This window comes from Aphis gossypii, chromosome X (assembly GCF_020184175.1).
Source record: "Aphis gossypii isolate Hap1 chromosome X, ASM2018417v2, whole genome shotgun sequence".
In the NCBI taxonomy this organism is placed as follows: Eukaryota; Metazoa; Arthropoda; class Insecta; order Hemiptera; family Aphididae; genus Aphis; species Aphis gossypii.
The window spans coordinates 27,601,584-27,621,560 of NC_065533.1; the positions used below are offsets into that span (position 1 = coordinate 27,601,584).

At 28.0% G+C, this 19,977-nt stretch overlaps 1 protein-coding gene across 1 annotated transcript in view; it reads right to left on the reverse strand.

Annotated features, from left to right (window-relative positions):
- Positions 1–4,341: 4,341 nt before the first annotated feature.
- LOC114130544 (uncharacterized) overlaps positions 4,342–19,977 on the reverse strand; it is a 489,967-nt gene continuing 474,331 nt past the window's right edge. The window contains exons 10-14 of the mRNA XM_050206770.1: positions 19,283–19,696; positions 15,553–15,927; positions 9,368–9,694; positions 7,206–7,384; positions 4,342–4,591 (exon numbers count right to left, since the gene is read on the reverse strand). Coding sequence (XP_050062727.1) covers positions 4,427–4,591; positions 7,206–7,384; positions 9,368–9,694; positions 15,553–15,927; positions 19,283–19,696 — 1,460 coding nt within the window. The 3' untranslated portion in view covers positions 4,342–4,426. The remainder of the gene's footprint in view (positions 4,592–7,205; positions 7,385–9,367; positions 9,695–15,552; positions 15,928–19,282; positions 19,697–19,977) is intronic.

The following is a 19,977-nucleotide window of genomic DNA, read 5'->3' on the forward strand; positions in this document are numbered from 1 at the left end:
TTCGATCTGTAGTGTCATATAAATACTATTGATCAAAACTTACCGGAAATTCATGAACACAACCATGACTACGGAAAATTGTCATTAGCTATGATAATCCCATTGAAAATTACGAATTTAGTTGTCAAATCATGTTGTTTTTTTAATATTGTCCTCGGCCTTGGTGGCAGTTGAACACGTTCACGGGGACACCACGCAAAGGTCGTGATGATTTTTCATTTTTTAGATGCATTTCATTGGGGTAATCAAGTGCAAAATAACAAAATAATATATGTTTAATTTGTTTCATGAATATCCAATATTCTAGTTGGCTTACTTATGGAAAATATATATATTTTGAATAACATTTCGTTTTGTTTCATTTAAAAATATTTCAATAAAAAAAGTCGATATTGTAATCTCATCATTGGAAAACGATGGTTACGACGCTGAGTACCTACCGAATTAATCAATTATGCACTGCTTCTCAGTGAAATAGTCCCTAGCGTCTTTCATTTTAGGTTAACTCTATAGTCTAATTAGGGAAATACTTAGCTATCCTTAAATATACATCATTATCAAATTAATTACTTAAGTAATGTGTTTACTGTAATTTTAGTTAAGTTTAGCTCTCACAGAGAAAAAAACCCCACTAATTTAACAGTGAGTTTTAAAACTTAAATTAGATAGAAAACTCTTAAATTGTTTTGAAATTAAAGCAAAAAACATAAAACTGATATAAAATGGAAATAACCATTGAAAATAATGTATTCAGCAATAATTAATTGTATAGTTATAAGCTTTACTCCACCTGATAATTAATTTTATATTTTGAGAAATGTATTAAACCTAAAATATGTAATTATTTTGTATTATGAAATCTGTAAAAGATACTATTCATATGAATCGTTTAAACTTTAAAATGTTTAGATTGATTAAATAGTATCATTAAATATTTTTTTTTTTATATTTTGATTTTGGTACACAGATATGTTAATTAATCTAGCTAGGTTTATAATTTAAACAGTTTAAATATAATTTGAAATATTACTATTGAGTCTTATAGAATAATATGAAAACCTTATCATGTTGTGACTTATATTAAAAATTTTCAAACTCAAACTTTATATTCGATTAATGTATTTAAACATAGATATTTTAATAAACAATAAACATAAGTCATAGGTATTCCCAAATTGCCAATCAATGAATAATGGTACATAGTGTTTAATTTAGTTATTCAATATTCATAAATAGTTGCGAATTCAACAAATATATTATTTTTTATTTTATCACATTTCATTATTAATATTGTTATTTAAAATTCAAAATCAATTTTGTTTGAAAAGATTATAAGTATAATTAAATTTACCAACCTAAACTTAGTTAAGAACTTGATGAATGGATTAAAATTTAAATATAAATATAAAAAACGATGAAAGAAAGAGACATTTTTTTTTTTTTTTTTTTTATAGAAAATAGTAAATATCTTCTAACAATGTGAAAAAAATGTATTTTTTAGTAAACAATGAATATTACGTTAAACCAATATAATTTGCATTAAAAAATTAAAATAATACATTCTTAATTAGTAGAAAAAAAGTATAGATTGGTAGAATAATAATGGTTTTAACTACAATTGATAATTATATTTTTTGATATTTTATAAGTTGTTATTAAATATCAATGTTATTATTTACTACACTTGATACTATACTATAGTGATATAAATATAAGATATTTAGGTATTTCTATAGTATCTGTTATCACTTTCTCTCATCACAATTTATTATTATTTTGATAATAAATTGTGCTTTAGACAAACGAATGAATCAAACTATGAATAACGCTCCTTATATGAGTCATAACTTAAATGATATGACTCATAAAATTATCGTAAATACGATAATAAAAACAAAAAACAAGATATGAAGAAAAAATTGTCACATGTATATTTTCGTAAAACAATTTTGTAACGAATGAATAATAATCAAACACAATTTACACACTTACTCAGTAATAATAATTAATTAATTATAGTAATAATAATAATAATAATAATAATAGTTTTAATAATATTAATAACCGTCCTTAGGACAAAACGAACAAATTTTGATCGATATATTTATGTATTTATTATATTATGCATAATTCTAAATAGATATGATAGAAGTATATATTATTATTAAATGTATATTACATATTATATTGTATATAAACACACACGTATAGTATTTGTAAATTAAACTTCGATCGAATACACACTAATTATAATCGAAAGAAAAATAACATTAACTTTTAAACAGAGTTGGCATCTTGTGTGTGCGAATACGATTACACTTATTGACTTATATTTAATTATATTATAATATAAGTAGCGACAAAGTGAATAAAACAATTTTTTTCTAATTACCTATGTTAATATTTTCATTTAAATAATGAACATAGAACTATTAAAAACTTAAAAATATTACTACATATCATTATAATTTAAACGTTAATTATTTTATTTATGCGTTGATACTTGATAGTAAAAAGATTATTTTAACTCTATATAAACATTATAATAACGCAGTACGTTAAAGTACAAAAAAACTGAAAGTCGGAAAAGAATAAACTAAATAAATTATATGTTATAATAAAGTTTTGATACGAAATTGAAAAAAAAAAACTATAGTAGTAATTATAAACTCAGTTGAAAAACTAAATTGTAAGATAAACCGTGTTACTAAATAGTTAATTAGTAATTGAACAAAATTGTTTTTACCAAACATTTCATAATATCCAAGTTTTAATTTACTTGATAACATTCATGAAAAAAAAAAAATGTTTACAATATAAAAGAATAATAGTAATTTCTTATGTTTTATAAATTAAATAAAAATTTCTTAGCTAATTAATGATAAATTGTTAAAAAAAAAAATTATATGTTTTACAGATCTAGCTACTTAAAATATGAAATAAAAATTGAAAAATGTCGTGTGTGTTTTTAATGTAAAAATGTATTATAATATATCAGTATTTTCATTAATATTTTGTTTAGGTATATAATAATTATGCTATTATACAAATAAATAATTGCTACGGGTAACTCGTTATCGTTATCGATACCGATATTAATTATTATTAATTATGAAATATTTACATTAAATAGAATTTTATTTATATCAATAATAATAAAAAGTTTATTCACATTTTTTTTTTTAAAAAAACGTCATACCTTATCTCACAGTAGACTAACGATGTCGCTGGTGTGCGAATCAATTATAACTTTACTTCAATAATTGTTTCCAACTTTATAAATACAAACAACAACAATATTATATTACTTAGCCATAATAAATATAATAAATTTAAACACATATAATTTAAAACTCATTTTTTACAAAAATTATAACACTTAACAACTGTCATCCAGCAAAGAACCAGCAGTATTGGTAATTTGGTAGATGGTATAGATTACTCACTATGGATGTTATAATATAGATATTATTATAATACAGTTTTATAGAGTTAGACAAAATTTGATTTAATTAAATATTAAAGTGAAGATGTAAGGAATTTGTCTAATCGCCTTACGCTCAACACATAAAATAGTATTATGTAGGACGTTTCCAAGATTGGTATCACGTTTATAACAGATACTTGTAAAAAAAAAAAATAATATTGTGTTGTTATAGTAACAAAAAGTGGATAATGAAATCTGTTCGAAAAAACTGCATCTATTTGGAATCATAATTGTTGAGTTATATACATTTTTAATAATTATTAAATTATAGTACAATTAAATTAGTATGAATTTAACGGAATTATTACACTATGTCCTAGCTGGCATGTAACGCTAAACTCAACAATTTGGTATTGTAAAACTATGCCACTTTTTATATTAAAGTGGTACGATTTCTGTACTAGATTGGGACGTAGGTAATACATATCATTAATATAATCGAACGTCAGAGATATTACAAAGTATTTCATGTGAAAATATTAAAGACGAAACTTATAATAATAATAATTTAATTGGTTATTCCAAAGTTCAACCGACTTTATCTTGCTTATAATAAATTCATATAAAAAAAGATTTAAAAATTGAACTATGGGGTATCATCTAGTTCAAAAGCCAATGGATATCCATATAGACTAAAATTATTATATTTAATTTAGGGGAGTTTATAATGACAAATTCTTAGATGTAATATGAGTACAAATGTTAGAAACGTCCAAGGGAAAATAAACACAGGAAAATTCTTTGTTTAATATACATTTAGGAAGTTATAATAAAATATATTCATAACATAATTAATAATGATAATAATAATGGGTAATATTAATTAATAATAATAATTATAATGATAGTAATAATTAAGACTATAGGACTATGTATTTTATGTATAGATTACACAAAATAAGATTATAATACGAATACTCGTTTATAATAATAATATATTTAAACGCAGCTTTCTTGTTGGCTAGACATCAATGGAGTTCGGACTGTAACGATTTCCCGATGATGGTAAGGCGGTAACCGAGACGATACCGCTATTGTTGTTGACATATGTTGTTCAGGCCTATAGCCGTTGTTGCTATAACCTGAGCCAAGTGATGTAGCGGGCTGTAATCAATAATAAAAAAATTTTAAATTGGTCAAAAAATACATTACTCTAAATATTTTTTCCTCATTTTTTATTTTATCAATACATTTGATATTATGAGTATAATCTTAATTGAGATATTTTTATTATTACGAATATTATATTATATAGTTTATAAAATTTAAACATTGAACACATGTTTTTAATTTGTATTAAAAAAAGTGATTGAGTTACAAAATAACGTAAGATTAATGAGTATAAACAATACAAATTGCTCAAAAACCTTCTTTAGTTTTAGTTGATTCTAATTTTTAATGTATAATATTAAAGTACTTGCAATATTGTATTCAATATTGAGCATGCATTTGTATCGAATTCTAAACTTAAAATGTAACGAATGTATAATTTTGTAATCGATGAAATTAAATTACATAATCTTCTATCATAAAATCTTAAAGTGGGCTCGCAACAATTTAACATTTACAAACACTAATTGTCAATTAAAATTTACTTTTAATGCAGGAAATGTGTGAAGGTTTTCAATTTATTAGATTGAATCATTTCATTTCATTTCACAGAACTGATTACACTGAATAATGGCAAGCAGAATTGATTATCTATTTTATGTAGGTATATAGGTAAAATATGTGATAATAGATTTGCTTTAATCACTTCAGCGGTGTTTCAGGATTTAAGGTAATGTATATAACACAAACTTCTCAGCTTATGGGTACCCGAAATATTTATCTAACTTAAGTTTTACCAACCAATTATTAACGGTTGTACAAATTTGTGATTAACTAAATGGATAGTGGTTTAACAGAAAATGGTTTTTCCGATTAGTTTAAATGATAGTATTTACATTTAACATACATGTTAATCAGCAAAGCAACTTTTTATGTTATGGGTACATTAAAAAAAAAAAATTAAAAATTGTCAGTATATTTTAATTGGAGAATTATTGATTTATGCACATTGTTTATTGTATGCGTGGTTATAATATATGAAAAACAATCAAAACATAAAATTTCATGTTTTATAATATTTGCTTAGGCAAAACTTCGAGAACAATATGTTAAAAAGAGAAAAAATAATTATTTAATTTTTACCATTAAGAAAATATATGTTATAAATACAAATCAATGGTAGGTATTAAAATTAATAACATAATATGATACTTCGTAAATATCTGATGTATAATTTGAAATATAATAAATCTTAACATTTTAGGTAGATACCTAGTCGCTTGATGTATAATATAAGAATATGATTGTAGTTTTCATATCAATTTATTAATTAATGTTTTTCGATATTAAAATATTTAGATGCGTATTTGTTATATTAATTGAATTTAATAATTGTACAAGTTAATAATGTCATAGCAATTAATGCATTTATCAACACAGTTTTATATTATAATATAATACGTTGGGTTATATTTTATGTATAATATTTACTGTACATCGCATCTACATGCAGTGTAATCGGACTTTTCATGAAATAGATATCCATTACATTGAGTCTGATCATAACGATCGACTTTTTTATTTTCATATGGTGGACACAAGAAGTATTCAATTCGTGAAATGGAAACCTTTAATTTATACTCAGTGTAATTTTTGTTTGTAATTTATACTAGTTATATACATCGGTAAAATTTCGTGAGATGGTTATCGGAAAATAGTGTTATTTGCACTTAATATTGCAGTTTATAACAAAATAGTATACTAATACATCGATCAATATTAAGCTATAATATTTGGAAAATAGTGATGGTATGCAGAAATGCAATTACAATATGAGAGTATGTGTTAATAATCTATGCTATTAACAGACATGTTCGAGTTCGCTAATACGTTTTATATTGAAAACGGTTCCTAGGATTTTGTCAGAACTTTAATCAATGGAAATAAGATGAAATTAATTATTAATTATTAATATTAATAACCGTGAATCAATTTTCAAGATAAGTTCTTCAAAATTTGCATATCATTATACTGTTAAAAGGCCTAGCAAATGACATAAACGACGAAATATTGACAATAAAAAAGAAGAAAATAAAAAAAAGGAGTATTCACAGTCAGAATTATATCCAAAATATGTCTCAAAATCATTATACAATATTGCAAAAAAAAAATCAGTCATAAACTTCAAGATATATTCGAAGTGCTAAGATTGATTATATGATTAGATTTTCATTATGATTGGAATTTTCCGATGGCCATTTCACAAAAAGTTTCCCGTGTAGTACAGACAATAGATTTTTTTTTTTTTAAATACACTAAATTAAAAATTATTGTTTCTATTTCATGGAATGGATGAAATTGGTGTCCTTTACATAATTTACATGTTTATAATTTAAAAATAAAATTGTGAAAATGTATTTAATAACTTCGTTTTTAAATTTATAATTGTATTAACCTAATCTATCTTAAGAATTAGGCAAGATGTATCTATCACGTTGCACTGAAATAGAGAATCTGTCAATATTTATGTTTTACTACTTTTCTTGTACCTACTATTGAAAATAGTACATATCTTTAAATATAGATTTTTAAAATATTTTATTATTTTATTGTTATAACGAATTATTGATATACTATTTTTATTAAATGCAATACGTAGTGGACTCACGTGTCGCAGCGAGCCGGCGGATGGGCGCGAGCCAATACCGTCGACCGGAAGTGTCGGGTAACCGGATCGTTCATCGTCTGATGATTCGGCAGCATTCAAGTTTTCATCATCGTCGTCATTTAATCCCATCATCGACTGTTGTTGGACAACACGGTAACCAATATTTCCTCTGCTTCCGCCTGGATCATAAAATATATTGTAGTTATTTCGATAATGATATTATAATCGACAAAAATAGTGTTATTTTAACAAATAATTTCACACGGTAGGTATGTGCAGCGTAACATATTTATAGGTAGGCTCATTGGCAACAATATAACTACTATACTAATATTTTTGTAATGCATCGTTTCATATTGTATGTATCGTTTGTTGGATTGCTAACGGAACTTCATTTTCAAATACACGTTGTGTAGGAAAATCAAATCGTTTCGGATTCACTTGGCGGAAATATATCGTAAAATACACCGTGCAGGTATATAATTTATGTCGTTATCGGTATTTCACCGTTTATAATATACCTATATATAGCTTACCGGTGCCCTTTACAATAATGTTTCGAGTTTTTGACCAGTTTACCAGCGAGTCGTTTAAGCGTGTAAAAAATTCGAAACGTTAATATAAAGAGCACCGGTAGGTATATAATATACAAATATATGTATATATATTTTTTTGAATCGGTAAAATTCCGGTAACAACATACAATAAAACGTCATTATTAATCGGTAAAGCAGTCACTCAACGTGACAAAGGTGAAATCTTATTTTAAAAACTTGAAAATCTACGCGGGACTGCATTTGAATTTTTACCGGTGCAACAGCAGTGCACTATTCATATTGAAATATTTAATAATATTCCACTTGTCTTGTTGGGACTCCAAGAGAACGACAATACGACATTAGTAAATATATCAACAAGTAGGTATGATTTATAATTTGGTACCTACACGTACTCGTTGCTGAAATAAATCAAAAACGATAAGAAGGTACACTAACATTCGGAGAGCAATGGTCATTATCGGATACGTGAGTGGTAAATGTCGAAGAAATTTATAACAATTTATTAGGTAATAGTAATTAAAAACATAAAATTTAAATATAAATTATTTTAAACACATCTTACAATGCGCTAAAAAAAGGCCGTTTTACTCTATTTATAAGAAAACTTCTTAATATTATTCAAAAAAATACTTTATGTTTCATATCTAAATAATATGTTTTTTTATATTAATAATTAGGGCTCGGAAGTTGTAGGAGCTAAAAATGACAAAATATGCATGCAAATATGCACAAAAAATTTACAAAATATGCACGAAAAATGTTAAATATGCAAAACAAAATATTTTGAAAATGCTGTATAAAAAACTGTATAAAATATGTAAAATAAATGTATTAAATATAAAAAAAAATTAATTAAGTAGCTGTAAATGTAGTTGGCTGATTTTCAAAGATTGTAATTTTTCAATCTAAAAATAAAAATATAGAATAAAAGTTATTTAAAAAATTATATTTATTTATTTTTAATTTAGAGACGTTTTTGCAATAAAGATAAATACGCTCTGTAGTAATAGTCGATATATATAGATATGATACGGTGTACGTTAAATAATCAAAAACAAAATAATAAAACCATAATTGTTAGAAGAAAACTACAGTTTTTTTTAGAAAATATTGAACAAACATAGAAATCCTATTAAAATTAAGAAATATGCCTAAAAAGCATATGGAAATTAAGAAATATGCACTTTTTTTCTGAAATTGACAAAATATGCAAAAAAATGCATTTTTAATTTTTGTATTTAAACTCGTCACTGTATCGAAAGAATTTCTAGCTTGGTCTGCTATAAACTGAGAGCATACAGAAAAATATGCAACTCCTACAACTTCCGAGCCCTGTTAATAATGTAACCGATATAACATTATTTGAAATCGCACGATTAAACTTTGAAATTTAATTTTGGTCTACAGCAGTTCTCAATTGGTCCTAAATACTTCCTTAAGGTTAGTTTTTTTTTTTTTATCAGCATCTTAACTCGTATTTATCGCTTGTCTCGTTCGATGGTAACCTAATCGGATGTACATTTTAACACAAATATATGGGCAACGACTATCACGTAGTTAAGAATAAGATATACATAAACGGAGATTGACTGCTAAACGCACTTTTTATTTTCGTCGGCGGTATCAGGTCTGGATTTTTGTCTGGGTCCAAAGCCGCCGCCGCATACTCATCGTCGTCGTCGTCCGCTTTCTGCTTACACACGGCGATGACGGCAGCCCCACCACCAACACCTCCGCCCATAATACTGCCGGTTCCGGCCCCGCACAAGTCCTGCCGGCGTTGGTTCCGGTGTCGTCGGGATCGCACACGGAGCGCGCACATCACCGCAGCTGCGGCTACGGCTGACACAATGGTGACGGCCAAAAGGCCGGCGACTACTGGCGTTAGCCGGAAATGGTCGTTGCCACCGGCTCCCACCGCAGACGAACCTGTCAAATCAAAATTAAATAATAATAATATTTATATGATTGTGTACGGCGCTGCGTTTAGAAAGAAAACTCAAGTAACGTTTGGGGTTGAGTTAGACTAATTTTTATCGTAGTAAATAACCCGATCGCGGTAACCGATGTCGTGAAAGAGGCAATGATGATGTCGAAAGGCGGGGGGTGGAGAAGTTGATGAGTAGATCTTAAAAATATGATTCTTATGATTTGATAGATTAGTAGTAAAACGAAGTGAGTACAATTTAAGATTAGTTGTAGTGCATATTTATATTTTTATAACTTTTTTTTTTTTTTATTTGAATATTAAATTACAACTTTTTCTTATTTGATTATACGTTTGGCGATTTATATGAACGAAACACCGAAATTGCCTGAACAGGATGCCGCATAATCATAATTATAATTTATATTATTTATTAATTGAAATAGATTAATAGAACATCAAGCTATTATAATTATCAGATACTAAACAAAAGCTTTTAATAGCAACATTAACGCATAGATGAAAAAAAACTGTCTCATTTAAGGTTTGAAATCATTAGAAAATACGGATTGTCTCACGAATCAAATTAAACTGTACAAAATTGTTCTCTATAAAAATTAATTATTATCATATAATAATTATTCGAATTGGCTTCCATATGTATATAAAAATAAGTAATATTATTATTAACAACTGATAACTGTGTTCTCCTAACAAAAATGTGAGCTGAATTTTTATCTACTTTAGAACGAATTATATGTTTTTGTGAGTTGTGTGGTGGAAAACTGGATTTAGAATTTTATTCCACCCGGTTGATTTTTATTTTATCATTGAAAAACAGATACAATTTGGAACATATCTAAAAACAAAAAACTAAGTCAAAGAAAAACAGCTATAAAGGCAAAGTTAATTGGTGAAAACAATAAATGAATAAATCGAATGACGGCTAAACTGTGTACTTACATTCATAATAACTATATTTTGTAAACTAATTCCACATTCATTTTATTTTTATTATTATTTATTTCAACTTACTTCGACGTATTTAATAATTTTGAATTAGACAATTAGACTTTTATTATTATGTACCTAATACATTATTATGAGTATTTACAAATACGTGTATAGGATATTGCTTATACTTGTATATTAATTGACTGCACAAACGTGTTAACCATACTAATAGGTATCTAAGTCCGTATAAAATGGGAAGTGAACTTTGGTCAGTTCTACTTTACTTTTAAAAGTTAATTTTAACATAGTTCTTTATTCAATTGAACATTGATTAAGCCATTCGGCAACCAATTCGATAATTGGGATCCAAATCGTAGGCGTCCGACAGTTCACAATTATAGCGAACATATACTATTAATTTTTGTTAATACAGACTTCCGCTCTGTATCAATATTCGGTGCCCACAATATTATCGGTACCGGTGCTGTTATCGCGGACAAATCCAATATAGTATACCTACTATAAATCCGACTATCAAAAATAGGTTAACTGCAAAAGTTTTTGAATTTTGAAATACCTACACACGTTTGCCCTCGGAGGAAATTACGTGGCAGAGCCGGGTGATATTGCTCGAATAATCTAAACATTTTCTTATCGAATGACAAATTTATGCGTTAGTGGATTGCAAATTTAATGTTTACAAATCCGTAAATTTGAATAAAACAACGCTTCTAGCGTTCACAAGTAAATTCTACCTTCTAAATAAATTACATTATGGGGACCCCTATTATAGTAAATATAACATAATATTAATTATTATACATTTTGTGCTGACCTATATACGTGTAATACTCGTATGTGCCCACAGGTAATATGCATTTCTGTAGGTGTATACATTTTCCTATTACTCACCTATTATATTATATTTTTTATATTATTACAATGTTTACACTTTAAGCTGAAACCAGTAAAGCGTGTAAACCATTAGATCTGAAAATAATACAATTTTTTTTATGTAAATATTTAATTATTGGCTTTTGCGGGTTTTTGACAAACAAAAAACGTAGATAACTTGCTGTATAAATTTTATTTTTATTACTTGTGGTCATGAATTTTGATGTATTTATAACACACATTTAACTCAACTTTATTTCAAATTTACCTACCTAAATATTTTTATGTTTTGGAAATTTCTTTTTATTACGTTTAATTAAAGTTTGGTTTTTGAAGTTATTACTCATATATTACGTATTTACACTAAATGCTAGAAATATTTATAAATAATTAGTTTTATAAAATGTAATATTATTCGATTATTATAAAAATATATTATATATATAATATAGGTACATGTCTGCATGTATATATTACTTATGTAAATTATGTAATATATTTTTTGTTTTATATTTTAAACGTCTACTAAAATGTTATAAAATGTTATTCTAATATAAAAATATGTATACAACTTTTAGTAGAATACTATTGTATACAATTAAACGATAGCAATTAAATAAAACTAATTGGTAGTAAATTAAATGTAGAGCACTTAAAAATTATTTCCTGTCAAAACTTATATAATATGTTTTTATTAAAAAAAAAAAAAAAAAAAAAAAATAGCTAACCACATCGAAGAAGAATAATATTGTGAAAACAAATTGAATATAAAAAATAAAAGTAATCAGACAGTTTATTAAATAATAAAAAAATTAAGTTGGATATTATCATAATCAAATATAATCAAATACTTACAACTTTTATATATATATTTATATATATATCTACCTATTTTCAACTTTATATAACATATGAATATGTTAGGTTTATCGTTGTCGTTTGGATATGCATTAGCATACTTATAATACAACTTTATTCAAATCTTATTTTATAGTTTTATGGAAAACTATTTTTTTTTATAGTAATTGTATGTATTAAGAACTCAAAACTTATAATATAAAAATACATTTCTAGAAAATGTTGAGTGTTGTATGTATAGTTTTTAGTTTAGAATTTTTGATACAAATAATGTTATATTTTCATTATGATTTTAATTTAAATTGATGGGTGTATTTTTTCGTGAAAATCTATACCAGTACATACTTAAATCGATACTGGATAATATATGTGAAGTCTATTAGCATCAACAATCCCTCTTTCTCTCTCTTAAAATAAGATTTAAGAAATTATTAAAACGGTTTTGAACAAAATAAAATTATCAATAGGTATTTTATACTGAGTTACATATTATTTACCATACATAATTTACATATTGTTAAGAGTACTGTAGCTGTATACGTCACGCAAAAGAGTAAATATTTGACACCTGTGGAAAAGCTTATTTAATTCTTCTTTTGGTAACCACGATAACGAGTACCGAATAAAAGGATAATTTAACAAGACCCCACGGGATTTACACTTTATAACTCTAATGTCTCTTTACTCTCGAACTGACCATGATAACGAGTACTGAACGTTTGAGGGTGAGATATCTTTAACTTAGACCAAATCGTACTCTATCTTAACTTATCACGATAACAAATACTGGAAGAGAAAGTAAGTTAAACAGTGTCTTGCTACCTTTTATAAAAATGTTTTCGCCACAACTGTCTCAGTGTACATATTAGAGATTAGGTACTATAAAAAAAGGGTATCTAGGTATGCATAATAATAGGGGATTCATTTTATTATATTTTATAAATTGTGTAAAAAATGGAAATAACAATTTACCTTATAAATATTATATACACTTTATCCATTTTATTTAACTTGATAATATATAAGTAATATATTGGTATATTGTTTTGTAAAAAATTTATATTTTGAGGTATCGCCGTATACTCAACTCCTTTAATCAAAACAATAGAATTGTTAATATTGAAAAAATATAAACTTTATAAACTTATGCATGAATAAGTTTATATCTCAGCCAGGCCTATATACATGCAAATGCGTGAACGTAAATTTAATATATGCAATATAATACGTTCATCTAGAAAGCGCCGCTTAAAGAGAAAAAATTAAAATATCAGTTGCCCCGAAGGAAATGGAAGGTGAAATATTTTTAAGTGATTTTGTTGTACAAAGTATAAGTATTTTACAGATTTCAATTTTTCATTCATTTTATACAAGTAGGTATATATATTAATTATATTCATGTAATATTATATAATATAAATAAATTTGAATTTATTTTAAAATTTAGCAATAGTAAAAAAAAACAAATTTGAGAGTGTAGGGCAATTCAAAGTGTACGTATTTTGTATTAGATCGTGAAAGGAATATTATTTAACCATGGTAAACAGATATGGAAACATGATACACGTAAATGGTTATGACAATATAATATTATTTATTTACATGACATTATATTTAAGTAGTTTTCTGTTCTTCAGAGACTCGTAGAACACTGACAGAATTATATAATGTTAAAATACTTGAGCTGCAGTTGTGATATTGTCTATATATATACCACCGAGGTTGAGGCCTCTATGTTGTTTACAAACATAATAATCATTAACGTGGTACAACGACCGTAAAATAATAATATGTTTAACTACAGCGACAACACGAGCATGGTCACTAAACGGAAGGTTGGTTAAAAAATGTATGTTATGGTACATGATGATTTAATTTGTTAAAAATATTAAAAACAAAATCATGTCAAAACATTCGTCAATCAAACGATTTCGTGCTATGTACACCATAAGTTACTCAATGGCTCAATATGATATCCAGATCGAAGTTTGAAATTGCAGTAAAGATGAAATATATTGAGTTCGAAATATCAATTTACATAAATGTAAATTAGAATTTTTATTGTAACTGTATTAGCTTATAGTCATGTATGAAGTGCATATACTTGGATCACTGATGATTTAAATAATGAAATACAAATAAAGTTTCATAATTATTACATACTGTTATGAAGTTGAGAAACAACTCTTTTATTAAAGTCGTTTTATTTACGATTATTCCGTTATTTGTTTACCGTTTTTGATTACCTTGAACAATTTAATACATTGTAGTAAATAATATGTAGGTACGTATTGGTTTTATAAACTAGTATAATTCGTTTTCCTGGTATAGTGTTGATACTTTCATAACTTTCCCACATTATAAATCAATCATTTGAACGGTTAAATGGTTAAAACAAATTGTTAAGTTAATTAAATATTGTTTAATGCACATTATTCATCGCTTAATAATAATTATAGATACAAGTACCTATCTCTAATCTATTCAGTGATATAATTTTAATTGAGTCACTAGAAATGTTAAGGCGATTATTATTCAACAGGCTTATAACGTTATAATATTATGTAAACAAAATTAACAAATATAGATTCTTACTGATTTAAACACATACATTTTTTTCTGTGTACCTGTACGTAACTTTTATTTCCATTAAAATACTTGCCACAAAGTTTTTGTTGCTGTACCGTATAGGTGCATAGCCTATCAATTAATTTTATTATTTCTGAATTCGTATAAAAGTTTTTATTCGGAGTGTAATTACTTACATATTATTTATGTTAGATATTTTTCAAATCTTTTACGTCATAAACCTATAGTTATAATTTTATTTTGAGTTTAAGCACTGACATAATATTATAATCATTTTATTTCGCCCGTACTCCAAACCAGAGAGCACTGTTTCGTTTGTAGTCAAAACGATATTCATAATATTTGAATATTCGATAAATACAGTAGGAATCGATCAAAACACTCGTATCGTGTAGCGGAATATCGTAATCGCGATGATAATATGATAATAAATATAATACAACGGTGCTCGTATCGTTCACGTGTCATTACACAGTTGTCCTCGGAAACGACAAAATCGCCGCAGGACGGCTGACGGTACAATACAATTATTATTATTATGTGAGTTTGGCGCGGTCGTACTTACCGGAAGTGGTCTGCTTGTCGGCCGAGTTGAGTGTGTAGGCGGTGAGCCACGTGCGGTCGCTGGTGCCGCGCGAGTTGTACGCGTACACGGCCAACCGGAGCCCGACGGACGGCGACAGCTGTCGGAGCGTGAAGTCCGGCCGGTCGGACGTCAGGTTGGCCAACATCGGTGGCGGCGGTCCGTCGGCGGCCACCGCGGGCCCGCCGTACCCGTCGTCCGGGCCGAACGGGCCGCCGTCGGCGCGGCCCGCCGAGTCGTACGCTTCCAGGGCGAAGCGTTGAGCGACGCCCCCGTCGAACCCTTGAGTGCACCACACGCGCACCGAGAACAGCGTCCGGTCGCCGGAAGTGCAGTTGAATGGCGGGTCAGGTCTCACTGCGATCCGGGATAGAAAAAAAAAAAAAGAAGGAACATGAGATCAACAGAACCGCGATTTAATATTATTCTAATATTCTAATATTATTATTATGTTATGTATAAAATAATCGTTTCTGACGGTCCTGAACAATCCCGTCGTTTTCGTCGTCGTCCGCGCGACGAGCCTCCTGCAGTAATAATTAGCCGGCCGACCGGAAAAATAAATATACTATAGCAATTTATTGTAAACGGGCAGCTCTGTCGCAAAGGGTTTTCAGCTGCAAACTATACGAACGTCTCTCGGGTCGGCGGTACCCGAATGCGTACGAATTACCTTTTTGGGAACACGTTCGCGTATATTTGCGTCCGACTATACAAAAGAACCCCTCGAATACGACTCGATTGCATACTAAATAGGCTCCGACGTTGTCGAATTCTTAATTACAAAAATTTTCAAACAAAGCTTCAGAGAAATAATGCATTTTTGTTTTGTAATTTAATAATTTGTCACATAACGTATATTCAAAACAATCAAATATGGTCAAGTGTTGTATATATAACACGTGTCTATAAATATGATTAGCCGAACTTGGCACATTTATAATAATTTAAAACAAAAATAATACTTTTGTTAGTTTTTATATTTATTATGTTTTAAGTTTGAATACAGAATTCGGTTAGTCTGATCTACTAAACAAAATTAAACAAAATATAATATAATATTATGGCGTTCTAGCGAAACGTCTAGAAAAATAGAAACAATAACCAATAGATTGAAAATCTGCCAGATTCACTTTACACGTGGTTACTTAATATTCAACGAAGAGCCGTCAACATGTTATTCTTTGTGTGGAGTGACAATAACAGTCAAATAGGTCTTACAAATCACCTGTCATATAAAAAGCAAAACAAAAGTGCAGCATTCACTCAAACTTAAATGAAGCCATCGACCTAGATAATAGGCTTAACAACCTCATTCTTCTTCATCAACGATACCAGATTGGTTAAACAAATAAACAATTAATTTAGTAGTTATAATTGTAAATCCATACCATTGTAAATATTATACTATAATACTATATTATATGTACATAAAAATTTAATTTATTCTATTAGGTTTAAATCAAAAAATGTTTAATCAGTTACGATTTCTAGTCGTAAACGGTTAATATGAATAGTAAAAAAAAAAAAAAAAAAGATTCAAATGTTTAATTTTTATAGATACCTACTTTTTGAAATAAAATACATTTTAATCACTGTTTTAATTTAAATCCTCATGAATACGATCTCTAAATATGTTGCAGAGTGAGCACAATGAAATCGGCTGTAGGTACTTAATTGCATATTATGTTGATTTTGTTAGTTAGCTATAAATAGTTCTAAAATTCGTTCATTTTAGCAACATCGCACAAAGATAAAATAAATTTAATGTAGCTACATATCTGTGTTATGGAAAAGGTTAATTTATATACCGTATGAAGTTGTATTCTACTCTCTGGTGTAGCCTTGGATAAATTATTATGGCAACATTATAATTTTAATAGAGCTTTTGGTTAACAATTCGTCATATTGGAAATTTCAATTCGGCAAATTTGAATAATAATGAAAAAAAACAATCAATGACTTAATATTATAACATATTATATTTTATTGTTATCGATAGACATAGAATAAAATATCTATTAATATCATGAAATAGTTATTCTACACAAAAGGATTATTTTACAAGTAGGCATGCAATTTGTTGATCTCGAACTATTAAAAATTTAAGTTATAAAAGGTTGTCAAAACATAATAAAAAGGTTAATTACCTACACATATTATAATTTATACTACATTTTTATTGTTTGTAAAATATTAATTGTATTATTATATATTTCTATAACTTAACTTCAAAAATATATATTTTTAAAAATTTATTATTTTTCACAAAGCTATAAAGTTAACATACTGTATAGATAGTGCTGTGGCTCAAATTGGCCGCCAGACATACTATCATAATATAATATACTTGTGTTTTAATTATGTGTGCTAAAATAAATTGGAAATAATTATTATAATATAAAGCATTCTGTAATTTCTTTTAAGTACATTCATTTTTATGTAAACGACTACTCGAATTATCGGAAAAATTAAATATGAAAAATCTTATTGTGTGCACTGTAATGCAACGTAGTTACACAATAATAAAACGTAAATGTGATAACAGGTTTGAAACGTTTATGAACCTCACTCATGCATACTCTAGAATAATAATAATAATAATAATAATACGTTCGTTGTTATTATTATCATCCGGGGCATTATTAAATGTAAACCACCGAGCTGAAAAGAAATAAACTGAAAAAATTCGATGGTAATTATTGTAAAGCTGCTCGAAATTCCCTCTCCAAAATGCAGAGTATTTAAATGCACAAGGTTTACTGAATACCTACGTCTAATCTCCGTACGTAAATGCAGCGAATGATTGTGAATTTCATTGTACCCGACGCAATGCGACTGCAGTATAGTTATTAGCGGAAAACGCAATTGACCGTTGTGTTTTAATGTTTTTTAATTCGTTTATTCTATGCCACGTGTAAATGTGTTATCCGAACGCGAATTCCGAGTCCTAATTTTACTACAAAACGCATGGTACGAATCTATCGTATATCAGATTCAATGATACGTGTAACAGTTAAGTTGAAATGGAAATCACATTTTAAGCCATAACTGCTATATATAATCATTGTGATTTCAATTTACGAATTATAATAGACCTACATTGTAGTAAGCGGTAAACTATGATATTATTATTGTTTTTTAATTAACGACATTTCTAATTAAGTGTAATCCATTAGAGTTAGGTATCTATTATCTATTAAAATCCTACATTTATTATAATACGATAAAAAAAAATTCAATTTATTGGAGTATATTGTAAAGCAATATTATCTATCTAAATTATAGATTATAATTTTGGCGTACCTATACTAATAAGTAATTGTTAGAATGTGATGTACGTCAAATCGGCACGTTCGATAAAAAGAATGCGTATTGCGGAGTAAATACAATCCAAAGAAAAAAACCATCTCATAAAAACTAAAACTTTTTAAAATTCTGAAAATTCCAGGGTTAAGCGCAATTAGTAAACTTTTGGCATTTTACAGGATATTCAAACCTAATTTGGCCAGGCGTTAGGGTCTAAAAGTAATATACTTTTTTATTCTAATGAGTTCTTGTTTGTTCTAACAAACGTGTCCATCAGAAAATAAATCATATTGATATGCAATATGCATCATACACTCACCAAATTCACATTATTATATAGTTTATCATAGCTGATTTTATTTTAATAATTGCAATAATATTGTAAGGTATTACAGACACTTACCGGCTGCGATCACGTGGAAAACGCAAGGCTCTATTTGCTGTCCGGCGGTGTTCGAAGCGCGGCAAGTGACGGTTCCGTAATCGTTGTCTCCGACGTTGCCTCCATTTCCGTTGCGTCCTCCGCCGCCGCCGCTGCCGCCCATTCCCATGACCGAAGGACTGTACGTGAGCACCGACGATAGTCTGCCGCGCTTGCCGGACATCAATCCACCATTGCCATTTCCGGTTTCGACGCCTCTGGTGTGTTGGACCACCTCGTTGCTGCCCATTTCGGACGCCACGCCGCCCGTACGATTAAACGTCCACTTGAATATGTCCGGTGCCGGATATGCGTCCACTTCGCATACAATTTCCGTGTTCTCGTTTCGGGCCACGCCATACGTCAACTTTTGGTTATGCCTGCACACCGGTTTGTCTGCACACCACCCGAAAATAATGCAATCGTTATACAAAAATGAATAATAAATTTATAATTGATTAATAAAGCTAATGAAGTAACTAGGTTGAATTCGTCACATTTCATGTGTCTAGTTTGTTGGACGTCGACTTTTGTATAATTACATAAGAATAATACAACCGAGTTAATAAAAGTTTAAAATGTATGTGGATATAACATTGCAAAGTACTTACCTATAATAAAAGTTGTACTAAAAAAATGTAACCTTTGACACTACAATAAAATCGGCCTATATAAAT